Genomic DNA, 20241 nt, shown 5'->3' on the forward strand with positions numbered 1-20241 from the left:
TGCTCGTCGTCGTCAAGGTCTGGTGAGCGCTCCGGAGGGTCCGAAGGAGCTCCGAGTTCGTCGTCGGCATCGTCTGGGCCAGCGATATCGATAGCGCAAACAGTGGGGAAGGCGCCCGCAAGTAAGCGCGATTTAAGGAGTCGGAGGCGGCGAACCTCAGCGCTCGGTCCGTTCCTCGTCGCGGCAGGTGGAGCAGCTTCGGGGCAGCGGCTCATTTTCACCTCCTTTGTTTCCCAGTTGATCTCGGGGTTATGCTTTTTGAGCCAGGAGTACCCGAGTATCAAGTCCTGTTTCCCAAGGTGGGTTACAGCCAGCTGAACGCGTTCGGAGTGTCCGTTGTATCGTAGGACCAGGTCCGCGATTTGGCGAATAGACCCAGCATCATTGGGGGTGCCGTCGACATTGTAGACCGGTATGGGTACTGAGAGATTTCGGACTGGCACGTTGTTTCGGTTGACGTATTCTGTGTCGATAAAGTCCGAAGTGGCTCCGCAGTCGACCAGACCCGAGAGGGAGAGCTTGAGCGCGTTCGCAGTGGACTCAAGTTCAAGGGGGAGGTGCAGCGAGTTAACGCCAGGAGCGGCAGAGATGGTATAACTGCCAGGTAGCTTTTTCTCCCAGGCAAGTCGGCGAATCCGAACGGGGGGCTTCGGAGGGGGCAGGGGGTGCGTCTTTCGTTTCAGGCTCGTTGTAAGGCAAGGGAGTTGATTCATCATACAAACAAGTGAAACGATTTATGGACGCGAACGAGGGCACACCAGTCACTCGTCGCGGGGGACAAAATCCTCTGCCGGAGCCTCCGAATGCGCTTCTGCTAAGGCCGCGGTGTCGGACAACCGCGCAAGTAGCTCTCCCAGCATCTCATCGCCAAGTTGCTGGATCACCTCGTCGAGGATGTCCATATGGCGAACATCGGCGGGGAGCGGACAGTCCCGAGCCAAGTGATTGGGGTCGCCGCATCTGAAGCAGGCTCGACGAGGGGCCCCGAGCCCTAGTACGATCCAACTCCATAGGGACGGGAGCCGGAGGTACCGGGACGGGGGCGGGCCGCGGGTGGCGCAGGTGCGGCCACCGGGCGGATGGGGAATGGAGTTGCCGAACGAGTGATGGGGAAGGCGCCGCGCGGCTCCCGGGCGGTCCGCGGGGTAGCCGTTCCCTTAATGAGCTTCGCTCGCACCAGGGCTTCATATTGTCGGAAAGCCCGAGTGCGCCAGCCCAGATAGTCACGGAGGTCTGGGGGTCGTTCGAAGAGGTGATGCCGTTGTTGATCAAGGGGTCAAGTCCGTGGCGGTACTTGGTTACCTTAACCAACAGCGTCTTGAAGCCAGCGAGGTCCATCAAGTCCTCGAAGTCGTCGGTATATCCGTAGACATCCCGCGTTCCCATGTGATAACCCGCTTTCCAACTTAGCGAGCGCGAGGTCCTGTTCGTTCTCCTCGACGAACCGAAGGCGAAACTCGGAGAGGAACTGGCTCCACCGAGGGAAGGGGAAGGGGTTTTTGCTCCCATGACGCTCTGCCCATTGCTGAGCAGGTCCCTCCGCCATATAGGACATGGCGTAGCGGACGGCCTTTTCTTCGCTCGGCTCTCCGTTAACTACGAAGGCCTCCGGGGCAAGCCGAGCGTAGGTTTTGACCGCGTATAGGAAGGCGCGGCCGCGTTTGCGATCTCCGTTAAACGCAAACGGGGGGTTTGGTCGTAAGACCAGTTTTGAGGCGACAGTAATGTCACCAAATAACGCATCCACGTCGGGGGCATTCGGAGATGCCGAAGGCGGTTCGGGAGCTGCCGGAGGTGGTGCGGCAGCGGAAGCCTGGGAAGCAAGGTGGGTGAGGAGATTGGTGAGGTTGTCTAGTTTCGCCTCAAGTGCGTCCATGCGCGCGTCAGCGTCCGGAGCAGCTCCGGTAGACATAGCGGGCGTAAAGACGACAAGAGCAGAGGAGGAGGGGTCAAGTGGCAGGGGCGGTGACGAGGGGGGTACTGACTCGTACTCCGAGCCTGAGTCCGCGCCGAACCTGGCAATCTTGACCGGTTAATCCCGTAGAGAGTTTCTTCTGCTGTAAGGGCAACCCTGGAGACTCCGACGAAAGCCTAGCAGGGGAGGATCCAAAGCGTGAATAAAAGCTACGGGAAATACACGGAGGGACCGACCTAGCAGGGGAGGATCCAAAGAGAAGAAACTCTAAGGGTCCGCCTGCTAGGGCGCCAACTATATACTGGTCGTCCGTAACTGCCGACGTAGAGCGCAGAAGGCCTGAGCGGCGTCGCAGGCTCTGTCCCAAGGTGATCGTTGGGAGGGTCTTGACGGATCGGTGATTGTGCGGGCGAAGGAGGCCGTGGACGATGGTCGGGGTGGGTCGGAGCGTCCGAGGGGGCGCCGGTCGGATGCGCCTCGGATGCGTTCGGAGGGTCCGAAGGAGGCCGAAGCGGGGGTTCCCCTGACACTCGTCTTCATGGTTGTGCTCGTGCTCGTCTTCATGATTGTGCTCGTCTTCATGGTCGTTGTTGTTCTCGCCGTGTTCGTTCTCGCTGTTTCCAACTTCGTGCTCATTGGTATCGGCTTCCGGTATCAGAGCCTTGGTCATCTTCGTGTTCATCTTGCTCGTTACTTGTACTCCCTTGTTCTCCTTGTTCTTGCTCTACATGTGGCTGAGACGAAGGCAAAATACTCAGTTCCCAGGACATCAAGGTATAATATGCTTTACCTGGGACGGAAGCACAAATAAACCTGCTTGTACAAGACCCTTCAAAATTTTCTCGACGGGAGGCAAGTCCCAGACGCCATGGGTAACCGTTTGATAATGGTATTCAAATCCATGTTCAGCCAAAAGCTGGCATAATTCGGAGTTGGGCAGTAGTCCAAGACGAGGGTTGCGGGTCGTGCGTTGCGCTGGGGCGTTGGGCTGTAAGCGGTACGTGGCCAAGGTTACAAGGTCAACTCTTGACAGTGCACCCTCATTTACCCAGCTCTGGAGCTCTTGTACACTTGGTTGTGCACGTTCCATGCGTAGAGAAAAAGCGGACCAAAGAGGGTGGCTTTGAAAGATGTGACTATAGCACGGTAAAAAAAAACAGCCAAAGTTTTTGGAAATTATATTATTTAATTAATATTAAAGGGTGTTATTTTTCCAGTTATTATACTGACGAAACCAAGTAGCTTTGGCTGGTGTATAGCCAAGTACCTCTTTCCGGGCGATTTCTTTCTTTCGGTGATACTCTGCCGTACCAATAAGCCTCTCATAGCGTTCGAATTGTTCCCGTGAGATGTCTGGCTGTCGTTGTTTTGATGAGGGCGAGGCCAGAGAGGAAGTAGTGGGTAATGTTGTGGTTTCCAAAGGCAAAAGAGCAGAGAGAGCCGCCTGGGATACAATTGCACTAGTAGGATTATAAATATGAACATGATTTCAAAATTGACCTTACCTTGAACTGCGAATCTTTTTTACGGGTGAGTCAATAAGCGAAGGAGAGACTGCTCGCTTTGCCACCTGTGGTTGACTCTCAGGTGGAAGGAATGGTGAGCCGAGCAAATGAAGAGGGCCAAGGAAAATGGTTGACTGAGCAATAATTGTCGTAAGTGCAACTCCACGCGCCTCCCAATTTCCTGTCTTCTCGCTTACAACACAATAATTTGCCAGTTCTGCCGCACTGAGACCTGTAACCTGTTGAAGGATTACACAAGAGGCTGGTTTAAACAAGGGAAGATCGGGGGCAGGAGCAAGTATATGGCGAGGCGGAGGATTTTCTCCCGATACGTTCTAGTGACAATTAGAATATTGAAAGATAAATAGGTATCCAAAACATACCGAATACCAAACTATATTTACCGCCTTTTCTGCCGCACGAACCTCTTCAAGCCGTGTCAGGCGTGATTGGGCCGGCTGAGTCATAAGTGCAGGCAGCGGAGCTCCTACTGATGCTGCAATGTAGTCCGTAGGAGCCATAAAATAATTGGAAACATTCCGTCGATGCTCTGACTGGATTGGAGGCTGAAACAAGGTACCACTGGTTGAATTTGACGAAAAGACGTGCGACATAGACATTTTCTCCGGGCTTGGACTATCAGAGGTAGTGGCCACAGAGAGAGCTACGCTCGGAGCTGAAGCGACTTTAGACGGGGTAGTTGTTGAAGGGGTAAATAGAACAGGATGACGCAAAGTACGAGGAGTGGATTGACCTATATTGTTCATTAAGACACAGAGACGTATGGAACAAGACAGACCGCGTCGTGTAGGGGTTTTAGGCGCTTCAGTATGGGTGCCAACTTTGCAGACATGACTGGCATCCGCGAGGAACTTGCTAAAGCAGCAGTGCCGGCATAAAAAGTGAGTACAGGTCAAATTGCGTTGACCTCCACAAAAGCAAGGGACACTAGTTTCTGGCTTTAAAAATGGTCAGACGATTCTGTAATGGTGTAGTGAAAGAACCTTGGGGTTTTGAAGATAGGTGTCAAGCCAAAGTCTGTCACATTTCGCATTGAGTGCAGCATCAGTCAACCAGGAAGCAGTGGAGCGCTCGTCGTATGCGCGAGAACACTGACCAGGTTCAAATCGTTAGCATCACATGCAAATAATTGAGAGACAAAAAATCCGACCTTGGTCAGATATTGGTCCTTGTACGTGTCGGAATATGTCCCATGTATCTTGATAGAGAATAGAATGGTCCCCTTCTGGCAAAGGCTACATACAGTTCCTGTGGGAGGAGGCGGACCTGGCTTAAAAACCGTCATAAGAGAAGGAGGAAAGGGGAGGAAAGAGAAAAAATTTACGAGATGTAACACATAACTTGGGGACACTGCAGAAAAGCCTTCAGGCATGAGTGTGAATATTGAATCGAGAGGATGAGGTTATAACTGCAGGAGGATATCAATAATAAACTGGAGTTACAGAACATTCTTACCTGAAGTGTTAAGTGAGTGACACTGGAGTGATATTGGCTGAAGCCTCAAGGCCCAGAGTTATTGTACCACCAGGTATAAGCAGAAATAAACTCCAGTAAGAAATACAAGCATACTGGAGGGTTATTGATATTGAGCCTTTAGTCTCATTCAAAAAAGTACTCTAGGTTCAAGTCAAATTGGCCCACAGGCAAGTAGCCTGAAATGCCTGGAGGTGCAAATAAATTGCCTGCAGGGCATATGAAGGTACACCTGGAGGCATGAAGGCGGATGGACCTCCAGGACCAATGGGAAATCCCTCCAGGCTCAAAACATGTGGGACTGAAGGGTCAATCAATTGGGTAACTGTTCCGTCTTGAGACGAAACCTTGTACAGTAACAGGATCGGTCTCGAAATTCGGGACTGAGTCACAGCGTGACAAGAATCAAATCCTTCTTCCGTTGCTCTTCCACTGCGCATCGCGACTTCGTCCTTAATCGACTCTCTCAACCACCAGACACCGTACTCGGCGTTCATGCTCTACGATCTCGGTGTGTTCCACCAGCAGCGGTGTCCCGTTAGTATTGACTTCCCACTCAGACCAATAGCAGTTCCTGTCGGCGCTGGCGCATATATATGTGCCCTGACCCTTCGAATGAGGGACTCTGAAGGATTGAATGATAGGTCATTTGGTCCGTCCTCTTATATCCGTGAATTATGTCCTTCTTCCGTCCTGACATCTTCTTCGCAGACGTCTGCTAACGGTAGCTCTGGCTGAAACGCTGCAAAAAATACCAGCTCCGGTAATTTCTAAACGGCCTATCTCTCCCGCTTGTATCGACGACGCACAGCCTCTATCACGACCACACCACAGATGTGGGAGAAGAAACTGGGCCTATGGGATACAAAGCGCCTCAGAACTGTGCCTCCTTGGTACGTGCTGGGCCTTTACTCTGACCCACATTTATTCATCTTTCCCCAGCAATAGACTTCGACAAGACGGCTTTGCAGCAAGCGTATCTTGTTTCTCCATCATCCCCCCCAGGCGTCAAATAACCCTTCCTCAACTCATTTCGTCCTCATACTGGTTCCCCTCCTTGCATCGCATCGCCGAAGTCATTTCCCGCTGCTATTTACTCTGGTCCAAAACACCCTTCACCATTTCCACCCCATGAACGACATTCTCAGCTGTTTTCTCGCTTACTTATTCATTTACCAAGACCATCCATTCTCGCTAAAGCCTCTTCAGCGGTAGCGACCGCCCCAGCGACGCTTCGCATCGGCTTCTTCCCTCCTCCGTCACTACCCGTCACAGTCACGCTGTCGACCAAAAACCTTTTCCCTCTGCCCATGTGCGACGTGGGACACCATCGATTGTGTTTTGTGCTACAGCACCACCTCATCTCGATGCCAAATTCTTTCCAGACGCCTCCAGCAATGGGAAGACTCTCGTTGACACGGTCCGAAGATATTACTTGGGCCAGAATCGACTTGACGTTCGCGACCAGCGACTATCAACGAAATAACATGTGTCCCGCTACACTCGAACTTCGTTGGGTGACGGTTACCAATCGTCATTACTCTACTGTAGCCTTCTTCGAAGCTGTCCACTACTTGTATTTGCGCTCCACGCTCCGATGTCGAGTCGCAAATGACATCACTCTCCGCTCGTCTTAAATAGCGACCCCCCACATCTACCCCACCCATACAACTTGAACATGACCTCGAATACCAACGTCGACAGAGAGTACAAACGTAGGTCTCCCTTCTTTTCGTGCCATTCTTGTCTTGAATGTTGTCTACAGAGAGAGCCGACCTGTATGCCCACGGGAACAACGCAGACACGTTTGGCACCTCCGGCACAGACGAATCACCACTCGACCGTTCTGCGAATGGCGGTATAACTGGGCCCGACTTCGACCGCGAGACGGACCCGTCGAACAGGACGGTGTTCCAGGGCGAGCCGACCTCATCTGCAAGCTTGAGAGGTCGGTAGCTCGTTGCTTGTTTCTTTTCCCTCAGTTACTGATATGGTGACGTCGCAGGTGGATCGGAGAAACTGGCGGCAAAGCATGTGGGGTTGCAGGACCGCGGCGAACGACGGATGCTCGAGGAAACACTGGAGCAGGATCGGACGGGCCCAGACTCGGTGCGCAATAAACAGGGAAAGTAGGCTATACGGCAGTCATACATGTATCATAATGAACTGGTCTCGCTCAGTGCTAGTGTATGCTTTCGGTGTATATGCGGACCGTGTTCTAACTATGCAGCCTATGCTACTTTTATATTGCGAGTAAAATGTCTCGTCATAGGACATTGCCACGCTTTCTTTACTCCGCGTTGCTTGAGTCAAGTTTTGCTTCGGGCTCAATCTGAGCGTAGAGCAGAGACGCCATCCTTCCAGGTCTTCAAAAGAGGCGGTGCGAGGTTCCGGTTATACATAGTCGCCCTCGTCTTGTAGAGTAGACCAGTTATGAGGAGCGAAAAGCGCATTTGGTCATTTGCGAGCGACCTGCACGAACGAGCCCGCCGCCGACCTTTCCAAGGATAACCCAGCTTGACACTGATGTTTCGCCATAGAGTGGTGCCAGGCCAGATGTAGATCGTGTCGAGGGAATCATATCTATCGGGATGAAGACTCGAAAGTTGCCCTCCTTGACAGTGGGACGTGACTGCGGCACGAAGGACGATGAAAAGCGGGATTTCGCGTGAGGAGAAGCTCAGAGAGCCTTGTGGCGGTTGGATTGTGATATGGGGAAGAAAGGGGAGCATGCCGACCCAGTTGACGGCCTGTGGCGAGGGTTGTTGATGGGCACAATGGGCGGAAGGGGAATCATCCTGGGCCAGACTTGTAACATCTCTTTTCTTTGTGTGCCAGGGTAAGGCGAGAATTACTGGTGGTCCAAATCCCCTCACTTGTACTGCAGCGGCGGGAAATCGAGGCCCAAATTAAGTGAGAAGTAAGCAGATTCTAGGAATTGGAATCAGCTGGAGGCAGGAGAAACGAAACAGGGTAGTTACCAGGAGGACCCAGCGTATTCAAGAGAGCGACAATGGCCGATAGCGACAACACGGGAGCTAGATGGCGTTGTTTTCCCCGAACTAGAGTATTTCAAAAAAATCTCGAAGTCGAAGCAAGAAATGGGCTGATAATCTGCGTGGCATGTATACGACCACCGAAAAGCAATTCCGGTGGCCATACGATGACCAGGCCGAGAGAAAATTGGGCTTGAAGCCTAAAACGACATTCACAGCGATAACGTGGTCCCCCGGAGTGCAACGGAGCTGATATGGCAGGTGTGAGCCGTGTAATAGGTGGCTGAGAAGAATGTGGCGCAACGGATGTGTATTCTGCAGCGCACATGCCGCAGGACGAGGGCAGTCAAAAGGCCGCCTGTCACGGTCACGGGACGTGTGACACCGCGTGAGGACATTTTCTCGGGTCTGCGAATCTGCGACTGTGTCAGAAAGAGTAAGAGATGCAGCGAGAGTAGCATACCGGGGCAATATACATGAGAGTGTAGAGCACAGCAGCGTTCCCCGCCGGCGAGATTTGGATGTGTTTTCCTTGCCAGCTGCAAGTCGCCACCGACAGAGCTCCAGTATCAGACGCTGGGCATGTGGATTGCCGCTGGCTCAGAGTGGACGTTGTTCGGTTGGGAAAAAGTGGACAACCGGAAATGCAGACGCAGAATGAGCCCAACCAGAGCCACGCCGCCCTCTCCCATAGCGCAGCGAATGAGACAATCGTGGTAGCATGGCTTGAATTATGGATGCAGTCTGGGAAAGACGCCAGTCTCGCTCGGCGCCAGCCAGAAACGCATTCGAAGACACCTGTTAGTGATGCAGTCTGGAACGGCAGAGAGTTTTGACTTGAGGGGGAAGTTAAGAGTGTGCCTGACGTATCATGAGGGGCCAAAAGGTCATTGTGCGCTGTGGGCGGGCATCCGGTGGTGTGAGGAAGGGGGATTCGGAAAATTCAACGGTGCTGCGGGCCTGCATGGTTGTTTGTCCGAGATAATAAGAGTGTATGGATCCTCACCCTTGATGTGCTGTCGCTCTCGTTCCAACTTCCGAGTCGTTCGTCACTAACCGCAACAGGGAACCCGAGGGTAGCGGCAGGAAGCAATGCACGATAATTCGGTTCACAGTGGTCCCTCTCGTCCTCGCAACGTTCGCAGACTGGGGAGAGGTGAGCTAAACGAGGCAGAGGGGAGGAAGAGGACACACTAATGATATTGCCCAAGGTCGTTGCTTTGGCCGGGCTCTTTGCTCCTCTCTCCAATTCCGACTCAATGGCGAAGTCACTCTCCCCGCGGCAGCTCTCCACTACTGGGTTCATCGGGGTCGGACTCGGCCCTCTAGCGCGTTGGGGTTGATTGTGATGTGGACCGATTTTCATTGAAGTCCGACCACTCGTCAGTTGTGGCGAAAAGAGTCGGGACCGAGGCGTCGTAGGACCCATCGACATGCCAGTGGACGATACATCTCCCAAGTATTTCCAACGCTATTCGGCTGCATTGTTTTCGGGAGGAAGAAAAGGACAGTCGTGGTTGAAGACAAGCAGTGTCGTTACTTACGTCACTCCGATGCTCTTACGGGCCGTTTTCATGATCACTTTTTGCCCCCTTCAACGACAATGAGGAAATACGAGACCCGCACAAGGGCCTGGGGGCCTGGAGAATCACATCATGTGGATCGATGCACTTTTTGGGCCAATGGCACTAGAGAACTGGGAACATTGTTCTGTGTTATCAACTTGCGACGTGCCGAAACCGACCCTCGAATTATTGTAACAGCTCTGATCGCACGATCGCAATACGGAGTAGGTACTTAGATCCCACACCTCAAACTTGAACCCGTTAAGTCAAACGAATCCCACAACAATGTTTCCTCGTCTCATTTCAACTCTCTGGACTCCCATATTCTCCGCGTTGGATGGCCGTTTGGCATCGATACCTTGAGGCCCAGCCTTCTCTCAAGATGCTCCAAGTCGCGGAGATCCCCTGGTAGAATCCCATACGGCGCAAACTCAACGATGAAGCGGGCGAGCTTCATCTCGCTCCGTGCGCCAGCGACAAGCGCGTTGGCAGCGCGCATCGCAAGCCCGTCCAAGAAGGGCCAGATGTTGACGGGGCCCGACTCGGAACCTGGGATAACAAGGGTGAAGGATTCAAGGGCGGGAAGAATGCGGAGTTGGCCGAGTTCCGCAGCACATTTCCGCGCCTCGTCAGTTTTCATGTCGAATAGTGTCACCGTTAGAGATTTGAGCTGCTGGGCCACAAGTGAGCTAAGAAGACTGCTGAACGCATCATAGGTTGTCGGTGTCGCCAGAGTTAGAGAGGTGACATCCGCGGCATAGCGCTGTATGCAGGGGTCAATGGCGAACTCGATGCTGGAATTATCGAGCTCAGAAATATGAAGTGTTGTCAAGGCGGGCAAGAGGAGATGGTGGAGGATGGACGAGCTGTCATCTCCAAACAACGACAAGATCGACAGGCGTGGCATGTGTATTGTAGATGCTACGTCCATCTCTCGGTACAGTCCAGGGAGTGACAGCTCTTCCAAGGTTGTCAACCCAGCAAGGAGAGAAAGTGTATCGCGGTATGTTGCCGCACGCAGCATCGTGAGTTTCCGCAAGTGATGTGCGGGGAATGAAAGTGGTAATGGAAAGCTGTGAGTGCTGATAGAAAGCTCCTCAAGCAGTGGAGCATTCATGTGGACAGGGCGTTCGTTTGGTCCTATGGGGCTCCAGACATCGAAAGTGAATTTGGTCAGCCGAGGGAAGTCAATGGCACCTGAGCCGACAGGCCAGTCATAGGGCCATTTGTTGCTTGACAGAGATGCATGTTCCCATTGTGGAGCAGAAACAAATATGCACTCAGGGAGCGTATATCCGCTGAAGCTTGTCTTGTTTGGAATCGAGAACGCCACTGGAAGTCCTTGCGTGCGTTGCAAGAAGTGCTCGGCAAGCCGATCGCGCCTGTCGCCATCGACGAAGTAGGACGGATGCGTCCACAAGTGTGGGTCCGCGATGGCAGTGCGCCGCCATTGTTGACAAACTGCGGTAATTTGCAAAAGTAGGCGATTGATTTCGAGGGAAGGCGTAGACGACACCGCTGCCGCGAATATGTGACAGAGAATTTCGGCAGGGAGCGTGCTAATAGGGTAAACCACGGTGCTGAGGTCGTCTTGCAGCACTTCGAGACGATCTTCGAGCATTTGTAGCTGGGTTTTAAGCTCATCAATTGCATTCTTGACCCGTTCTGCCTCTTCTCTGAGCTTCAAAATGGCGGCATTGCTGAGAGGAGGGTCGCGTTGGGGACCTCCACGAAGGAGAGAGAGAGAATGGGCGGCATCGCTGTAGTCGTAGTCTTCGTACATGTCCGTCGCGCGTTACAGCTGTCACAGCCACCAATGAATCTCTTCTTCTGCGACTTCCACCACAAGTACGATTAATCTGGCCCCTTGTCTCAACGGGCTGAGCTCCCCATACCGTACTAGGGCGGCGCCGGGCGGAATCACTTGCTAAGGAACAACTTGAATGGGCTGGTATGTGTTTCAGCGAATGCCGCATGCACTCATTCTCCGATTCCAGCAGCACTTTCCTCGCTGTACAACAGAAGAATACGTATAACTCGTGCTATAAAAGGCGATAGGCGACCCGTTTTTCAAGTGGGAAGGGGTGCTGGGACGGGGCATGATGTGGTAGTCAGCCACAGCGTTTCTTCGCTGTTGCTTGGTGCGTCCAGAAAGAATTCTTCCAAAAGGCTTCCTCAACCGACAGTTTATCCAGGGCTCCTGCGTGGTCTCTAGACAGACCCGAACACCGGGAACCGACTGCAAGCAGTGCTTCACCATCGCTCGACTATCAACAGTTTTTCTGCTTTGCCTCTTGTCGGGCCAGCAGGAAGGCATACAACTATTTTCATACCGCTATTCCTCCCAACCTTTTTCCCCACTGGCTGTGCCGTGTGCCGTGTCATTGCTGGTCAAGCCACCCATCCTCTCGACGCTATCCTTCCCTCGATACATCTCCTCTCCTCCTCGACACGCGCCAATTCTAGCCCAACAGCCTCGTTATTCAGAACACCGTGCTTTCCGCTCAAGCACCTCCCCACCTCGTGCCTCTCCCAGCGCCAGCGTCCTTCCATTCAAATACGAGCCCCTCATAATATTTGCGACGGAATATCGCCGCTGACTGTCCTCGCACTCATGACCTATATAATGCTGGGTAACCACAGGGTTAAAAAAACACCACCATACCCCGCCCTCTCCAGCATTGCAGGTTGTCGGCTCATACTCCGAGGAGCTTTTCCCGTCCTTTCCCGTCCTCTCGCCTCCCTATGTCCTAGTCATTAACCAGCGCCATATACTATTCACCAAAACCATATACTATCGCCAAATTGTTTCCAGCGCCATCGACTACACCAGCGACACCCGCCCTTCTCTTCCACCGTCACTCCTCGTCACAGTCACGCTGTCGATTAAAAACCTTTTCGCTCTGCGCATGTGCGATTTGGGACACTATCGATCGTATTTCGTGCTGCCGCACAACCTCATCTCAATGCCAAATTCTTTGCAGACGCCTCCGACAATGGAAAGACTCTCGTTGACACGGTCTCCGCCGAAGATACCTATTACTTAGTCCAGAATCGACTCAACATTCGCTCCAGACGACCACGCATGAAATAACAAGTCCTCCATGCTATTTTTACACGCGAATCTGTCTTCAAGCGCATTTTTGGAATGATCAAGTCTCGGTGCTTGTCTTTGACGCTCGTCCGGGGAACCTTTTTATGTCAAGCGCGTTTTTCGCCATGGCATGGCCCATCTAGGCCTCATCAACGATGGAATTCCTCTCTTCCTCCCAACGCTCTTTCTTCAATGCATTTTTGGCCCGTCATACCTACACTCACGATACTGTATGTACTTTCCATGATTTCCTACTATAATAATGCATGTACTTGTCCATTCGACTTCTATTCGTGTTTCCATGTCCTTTCCGCTGATGAATAACTAGCAAAGGAGGGAAATATTCGATGCCCACAATCCTAGGCATCGTGCTGGCTACCGGATGACACATCGATCGATCGTTTTGCTTCCTGCCTCCGCCTTCCATTGTCGGTCCTTCAAACTCCCGCAATAACTGTTGCTTTCTTCCGGTGAGAGTCATAGGCTGGAGGGTCAAGTCTTACACAGTCTCACGCAGCATCAATGGCAGGTCTTCCCCCCAAAACGAGTCAATATGTCGCCCGAAGATTCAAACGCGTACTTCACATCGATGCTCCTGCCCAGCACCGAAGACATGGACTCGCTGCTCAATAGCCTACGCGCTAATGCCTACCCATCCGATACCGAGGCCCATCGACTGCGCATGGCCATTGCTGCCCTCCAGCCAGAAGTCGATAAATATGATCAAGAGATTGACAGAGTCCAAGCCATCCTCGAGGGCCTGCGGAGCGAGCGGAGCCGCATCCAGTCATACTCGGCTGCTGTGGCGAGTCTGATGTCCCCCATCCGCGCCTTGCCTTCTGAGCTTTTGCTCCCGATCTTGAAGCACTGTGTCGACTTCGTGCCGAAGCCAGAATATCGCAACGAGGTCTATATCGCCAACATGTTGCAGATATCCTGGCGGATCCTCTCAAAAGTCTGCTATCACTGGTACATCACCATTGCCGACTCACCGCTGATCTGGTCTGTGGTGAACATGGACCACTCGCATTCCTTTATCACTTTTCGCTCAATGGGAGTCAGAAATCAACTCATGGAGCTGGTGTTGAAAGCGGCAAAAGAGACGCCGCTGACGCTTACTTTTGTGCCAGCACATGACAGTTACTGGTCCAGCTCCAACAATGCCCAGGGAGCGGTGCCACAGGCCGGCGATGCAGATATGAAGAGGATATGCGCAGAGTCAACGCGGTGGAGGTCCCTTAAACTCACACTCGACTGCAGAACCTTGTGGCAGTTTGGCGTCAAGCCTCATATTCAGGGTTGGTTACCCATCTTGGAGGACCTAGAGCTAGCAGCGCAGTCTGTATCAAGCCCGAAGCGACCGGAGGTGGTGGACTTCTGGGCAGCGTGTACCCTGTTCGAAGAGGTGCCGGCGCTGAGGAGGTTCACCTTCCAAGATGTACCTCCATCTGTTCCGTGGGCCCAGCTTGTGTATGTCCACTTCAAGCTGGCCAATCGTACGCCTTATCTCGACCCACCCGACAAAGGACCCTTGTACTCCGTATTGTCATTCATTGAGCACTGCTCCGAATACTGCACGGTCGTCTTGTCAGACCTCGAAGAGCGATATGACCCAGCGTTCAAGCACTGGCCAACGCAGCCGATTCTCCGGTCTCAGATCCGGGCGTTGCAGCTCACCACACAACTCAGGGACAGGCATCTTCGTCCGCGAACAGTAGAACTCATCACCCGGCTGTTACAAGTGCTGGACCTGCCCTCTGTCCAGGAGTTGTACATTGACGGGTCACCTGCGAGGCCACCATCGCTTTGGAAGACGGCCGTCTTTTCCGCATTTGTTGCGCGCTCTCCCAAGCTTACTTCGCTAAGCTTGCTCAAGGTGTTGCTAACTCCCACGGACCTGCTCGACGCACTGCAGCAGACCCCGTGTCTAACAGAGCTTACTATCGGGGACATCGTCGTGTCTGAAGGCATATTCAGCTTCGCGCTGAATGACGGGGCCCTACACGCGCTGTCTTGCGCCCCATATATCGTGCCCAACCTCGCCTACCTTGGGCTCACGTCATATTTCCAGTTCTCTGAGGCGCTCCTGGCCGCTTTTCTTGCACTGCGCGCCGAGCACAATCGTACTAGCGGACATAGGAAGGCCGGGACCAGCCACCCGTTCGTCTTCCGCGCGGAGCTGTGCACTCCCAGTGAGAAGGACAGCACAGGCAGCAAGCTTGCGAATGGCACAAATATCGAGTGGGTTCAAAAGGATATCGACGGAATTTCGAGGCTTCTAATGGGGTCTGCATGGCGGCAGGGGCTGCGGTTCACAATGGATGGACAGTATGATTCTGGGTGTAAGTAGTTGGGAGGTAGGACATGGAGGAGCAGAGAGAACAAGTAAAGTAAGCCATTAGAAGCAACATTAACAATGAAAAGACAAGTGTTGGGGAAAGAAGCAATGGAGAAATGGGAGCAAAATGTCTCAAATGAGATAAAATATTCATAGTAGCGCAAAGAAGATACTGTAGAATATCAGTATAGCATGAAGGTAGACGGGGTCTAGCTGGGAATGGAAGGTTCAGAATGACTGTAAAACAGCAGTATCCACTACAAAGGTGAATGAAAGACATGCAGCGCACATTTCGACACCACCAGCTGAGTCCAGCTCCAGCGGTGCACCAATGATGTCCCGCAACAGAAAAGCGTCGAAAGATGGCTTTTGAGGTCGAATCAAGGGGCGAAAGAGCATAACAACATTGGCTCTGTGTGCGACAGAGAGAGATCCACTTGATACTGCAATACTTCGAAGCGTTTGGCTGGAAGCCCGCACGTGACTTTCCATTTCAGGACAGACAAGATGGGGAATGGATTGGGTGGCGGATCGGCCGTTGGTGGGCGTGGAGACGAAGGAAACCATTAGGCGGAGCTAGATAGTAGTCATAGAAAGTCCGAAAGCCCGCTTTTAGAGACTGTGGCCTCCATCCAAGAGGACTCGCGACTTCCGGATACAGGCGACTGTTGCGAAGTTTGTCGCGTCGTCTGCGTGGCAACGTAAAAAGAAAGGATGGAGGAGCCACCGTGTTATCCGGAAGAAGAGCTGGGTATGTGTCAGGATATGTTGGGAAGGTAAAGTGCATTCACGCACTAGTATTCTGGCAAATTTCGATTTCAGCGACAAAATAGCCTTGTGAATAGCAAGCGAGGGTTTAAGAGCATTAAGATGTCTAAATGACAAGGATAGACGGCGACCATAAGTCAAGCGAAAGAAAAGGTAAGCGCCACACACCCAAAACCCAAATAGTCTCTTCATCCTGCGTCAAATGCGCGTGTGGAGGTGTGGAGGTTGGAGCTCAATGTCGGGCTCTGACCGAAGCGCAATTCGGCTATCCACGCGAAAGCTCTTTCAGAGGCAGTCTTCTGAGTTCTCCCATTTCCCAGTGACAATGTTGTGGTTTTGAGCTGGATAGGTCCATCTCCGGGATTTGTGGTTGCTCATTAGTCCAAACACCAGCCTTGCATTGGGTATTAGGCAAAACAAGGAGGTACTCCGAATGGCGCCGAGTTTGTTAACGATTGGAGTGGCACGTTATGATGACCTGCGAGGATGAATGAAGCATCCTGAGCTAGAATGCCTCTGTTGCCCTGAGGCAGATAATAATCATAATTATTACATGTGTCGTTGTGGGTGGAGGAAGAATTCGAGAGGAAGGACCGTGGAGAATCGACGTGGGCAATCTGTGAACTTCCGAAATGGGACCATCTGAAAAATCTGCTCGGAAACTATTCGTGACGAGCACTGCGTAGACGCACCGTCTATCCAGTGCAGTAATAACAACAGCGGTCTGTCGTTTTGCTGCCTACGCGTTGAGGAGTGTGGCAGTTCATGGCGGCAACGACAAGGCTCACGAGGATCTGAAGGTGGAGAAAGTCAGCCCAGAGCACCACGAGAAAATGTGGTTTCGCGCACCAGTCACCAGGACACTTGTCGTGTTACACCTCCGCTTCCCTTTGGGACTGTCCATCCAGGAGCCCTATTGTACCGACACCAGTTGGGAGCTTCAAGGCCGACTCTGCAGATGACAAGAGCGGGTAAGCATGGTGAATCCGGAGCTCGTGCTGCTGCACAAGGAACGGATTCACTCACCGAGAACAGTCTAACGACACTCAATGCTCTACGCTCCCAACATTTCAATCGACAGCAACGCGGACTTCGTGCCTTAGGCGACTGACGACGTTGCATGCGTATCTGCGCCTTTTGCGACAGTGGCAATTGCAAAGTGGTGGGCGAACGATGGGCGAAAGACAAGAGGAAGAAGTGGCTGTGCACACACGTCGCTCAGGTTAATCCGACCCACTACAATCCAGCATGCATCCACTCGTTCACCAGCAAATCAAGCGCCTCTACGAGCTGCCAAGCACCCTCAGAGTAAGCCAGGTTTATGCCTTTCAAATCTGTGATGGCTCACAAATCAAGTAGGAAATTGCACTTGCCGCCACCCGTCCCGACTGCACCGACTTTGAATACCGGAAGTTCACCCATCGCTTTGTGACCGTGAACGACGACGGCATTCGGGCTGCTCTTTCCGCCGTTTTCTTTGCCGTTCTGGATCCTACACGTATACCACCTGCCGCCGAGCTCGAGACACTTTCGCAGACTACAAAGGCCTGCATCGGAAGGGCATTGATAGTTCTACACGGCCTGTTCATGTCAGCCACCGAGGAAGAGCTCCCTGGCGAAATAGTTGAACTTTGTACCCTCGTCATCGAATGGGTGGAGTTCATCCACAAGTTCCACGACCATCTGCTGGCGGACGACATGCTCAGAAGCATAATTAACGTGAAGAGTGACCTCTCTCGTTCACAGCTGCTCGTTTCCTTCCTGCGATTTGGTCGTCTGGTGGAAAGCAAATGGATGAAGGACAACCTAACGGATCATAGTGACGAGCGGACCAACGAGCTTTGGACAACACCTACCTTCCTCTCTCTCCTCATCAGTGCCTGGTCCCAGGGCGTCCGAGCCACGCCCGATGCCGACATCGATTTCGTCCTTAACTGCATACTCCTGTCTCCACAATCCATTGACTCGCCTACGCAACTCGACATACTTATTGGCGCTGCTGGTGGCACGGTGGACAGTCTCGTTCGCCTCATCAAGGCCCACATAGAGTTCATATGGGACAACTTCCCGCTTATCCGCACCCACACGCCCAGTCTTGTGATTGCCCTGTCTCATCCTTTGCTATTGCTCGTCCGCGCAAACACCGTGATGATGCAACGCGACCCGCTCCGCCGAAATATTGGAGACGAGCTACTCGCACATGGGTTTATGTCACACGTCCTTCGAATATTGAGCACCGTCATGGACTTACAACGGGATAGCGACTCGCAATCACAGTCTGCCAGTGTTCCGATACAGACACTCTGCACAGTGGTCGACGTGACGAATATTATCATATCTACCGGTCCGCGCGCGCTGCGTCTAGCACTCCGCCTCAACGCTCTTCCTCTTATCCTCGAAACCGCGCGTTTCCTTCCGGATGAGCTGCTGCTAGGAAGTTTGACGAGATTCTTGGGTAGTCAAGTACCCGTCGGTCTACTGTACCGATCCACGCTCCCCCTCATCAGCGCGTCTCTGGATGCGATTGAAAAGTCCAGTCTGCAAAAAACCTTGAATGATCCAGCCTCGCCACTGGCTCCAATCTATGCTACTTTAAAAGAATGGGCTTCACATCAAGAGGAAATCCTCGTCAAAAGTCGCCACTGGCAGCGACTGCTGGAGCAAGCTGCCGCTTGTGATCACCCCCCTGTGAGCTTGACCGAACCTTCTTTTTACCTCTAAGCTCACGAGCCCTCAACCAACAGTGCAACCGCATCGGTCAACGGGAAAACTTCAAACGATGCTCGGGCTGTTATTTACGCCGGTACTGCTCGAAGATATGCCAAAAGAGTGACTGGCGCGACGGCAACCACCGTTTAACATGTGCAGCCTCAAAAGTGGAATACACCAGTTAGTCTTTACCCTCTATCTAGTTCACGTTCTCACCACCACATTTCAGATTTGCACAATATGTTCTCGCGCGCCCAACTTGCGTTTTTCCGCATCACGTTGCACATATTCTACCGCGACAACCTACCCGAGTTTCACTGCTTGGGGAGTTTTAGCCGTGTTGAAACCGTGAAGACACTCTCCCGTGCGGGTGCCGACCCACGACCTGTTATGCTCACGATAGTAAACTACCGGGAGGGCTTGCCCAAGATCAACCAAATTATAATCAAACCCACGACCGAGTTAAGCGATGCTTTGCGGGACGAGCTGCTCCGCGACATCCCCACACTGGACGACTGGATCGACCGCGCCCGGCGGAGTAACGGGCGGATGGTGCTCCACATCATGATCGTCCCAGTCGGGATTTACAAGTACACCCTCGTCGTCCCGTTGCGAATGACCATGTCTTTTTTGGAGGATGCGGCCCTCCGAGCAGCACGGGCTGTGGGCCCCTTAACCAAGGAAGCAGATTTTATGAAGCTGGTGAAAACATTTGGGGGGAGCTCGCCGCCTCGGGGGACACTGGGAGTGATTCACCAGTAGAGATGTAAGGACTGAATCCGACCGATTGATAACTGTACTAGTACTCAGTGCACAGAAAGTTTGATCTTGGATCGCTGAATGTTAATTGCGTTTTTTAAAGTTGCACCAAGACATTGTTGCTTTAGACAGATGGAGCCCTGGCCAGGAAGTCCAAAGCGCTCGAACGAGGATAAAGCAGACATTCGGCACGACAAGTAACAGTCGCTCGGAGGTGAAGACGGTCAGAGGTAGTCAAAACAAGTCGTTGTTGTTAATGGGTCGTAACTACTAAGGTACACATGAGATATTGGATGAAACGGACGAAACGGACGTGTAAAAGCTCTTCGTCGATCATGTATTCGACCCCAGTGAATGCACTACTCCCAGAACTGGAAGAAGGGCCGGAATTGCACCGTCAAGTCGACACACGCCATGTTATCCTCCTCAACAGTGAAGCCCCTCACGCTGATAACGTATTTCACTACGACGAATTAGGCCAAGGAAGAACTGAATTGAGATGACGACGCACGTTTGGGCACCTCCTTGGGCAGAGTGACTGTTTGCTCGATGGTGTGGAGGCCCGGCTCCACGGGACAAGAGATGGAGGCATTCGCTTTGCGGCTGGGGGAAGCGAATGAGTCAGTGGCCTGTGGCAGGTGGGACGACATGACGCACGCCTCCTCGCAAAGGTCGAAGCTCTGTTCTAGCAGCTTGATACGGCCGACCTTGACCAGCACATCTGCCGTCGCGCCCTCCTGAGAACACGCGAAGTCAGCGGCAGAGCACGAGGCGGAGCAGCCCACACACCTCGATGGTCTCCTTCACGTCGGCAACGATGGTGACGGTCAAGTCGGACCCAATCTTCGGCGGGTCCGGTGAGACGGTGATTGACTTTATTTGGACCGCATCCGAGTCCTCTCCTGCAAGAACACCATGAGAAAAAGGTCCGTCTCTCTCTTATCGCGTACCGCAGTCCTTGTATTCCCAGCTGTCTGGAGCAGTCCGGACATTACCGAGAGCCTGTTGGGACTCTGGTAAGGCCACAGCAAACGCCGCAAGGCTGGCAAAGAGCAGAGCAGCGAGGGAGCGTCGTAACATCGTGGTCGAGAGGAGGAA

General features: G+C 52.8%; 4 protein-coding genes across 4 annotated transcripts; 2 read left to right on the top strand and 2 right to left on the bottom strand.

The window, feature by feature from the left end:
* Positions 1 to 8759: 8759 nt before the first annotated feature.
* Positions 8760 to 9345, bottom strand: MIND_00906500 (uncharacterized protein; the record flags this gene model as incomplete). The annotated part of the gene is made up of 3 exons (XM_037365706.1): positions 8760 to 8870; positions 8917 to 9056; positions 9105 to 9345. 3 exons carry the CDS (start codon positions 9343 to 9345, stop codon positions 8760 to 8762), a joined length of 492 nt encoding a protein of 163 aa, XP_037217118.1.
* A 3768-nt stretch (positions 9346 to 13113) lies between these two features.
* Positions 13114 to 14919, top strand: MIND_00906700 (F-box domain-containing protein; the record flags this gene model as incomplete). Its single annotated transcript, XM_037365707.1, has 1 exon — positions 13114 to 14919. Exon 1 carries the CDS (start codon positions 13123 to 13125, stop codon positions 14917 to 14919), a length of 1797 nt encoding a protein of 598 aa, XP_037217119.1. The 5' UTR covers positions 13114 to 13122.
* A 2004-nt stretch (positions 14920 to 16923) lies between these two features.
* Positions 16924 to 19146, top strand: MIND_00906800 (MYND-type domain-containing protein; the record flags this gene model as incomplete). The annotated part of the gene is made up of 4 exons (XM_037365708.1): positions 16924 to 16983; positions 17035 to 18363; positions 18420 to 18564; positions 18614 to 19146. The coding sequence occupies 4 exons, from the start codon at positions 16924 to 16926 to the stop codon at positions 19144 to 19146; spliced, it is 2067 nt and encodes a 688-aa protein (XP_037217120.1).
* A 356-nt stretch (positions 19147 to 19502) lies between these two features.
* On the bottom strand, positions 19503 to 20241 carry MIND_00906900 (ML domain-containing protein; the record flags this gene model as incomplete). The annotated part of the gene is made up of 5 exons (XM_037365709.1): positions 20094 to 20241; positions 19933 to 20045; positions 19801 to 19880; positions 19655 to 19746; positions 19503 to 19606 (listed from the first exon to the last, which is right to left on the bottom strand). Exons 1-5 carry the CDS (start codon positions 20221 to 20223, stop codon positions 19503 to 19505), a joined length of 519 nt encoding a protein of 172 aa, XP_037217121.1. The 5' UTR covers positions 20224 to 20241.

Source organism: Mycena indigotica, assembly GCF_014461135.1.
Source record: "Mycena indigotica strain 171206Taipei chromosome Unknown Mind.scaff0008, whole genome shotgun sequence".
Lineage (NCBI taxonomy): Eukaryota > Fungi > Basidiomycota > Agaricomycetes > Agaricales > Mycenaceae > Mycena > Mycena indigotica.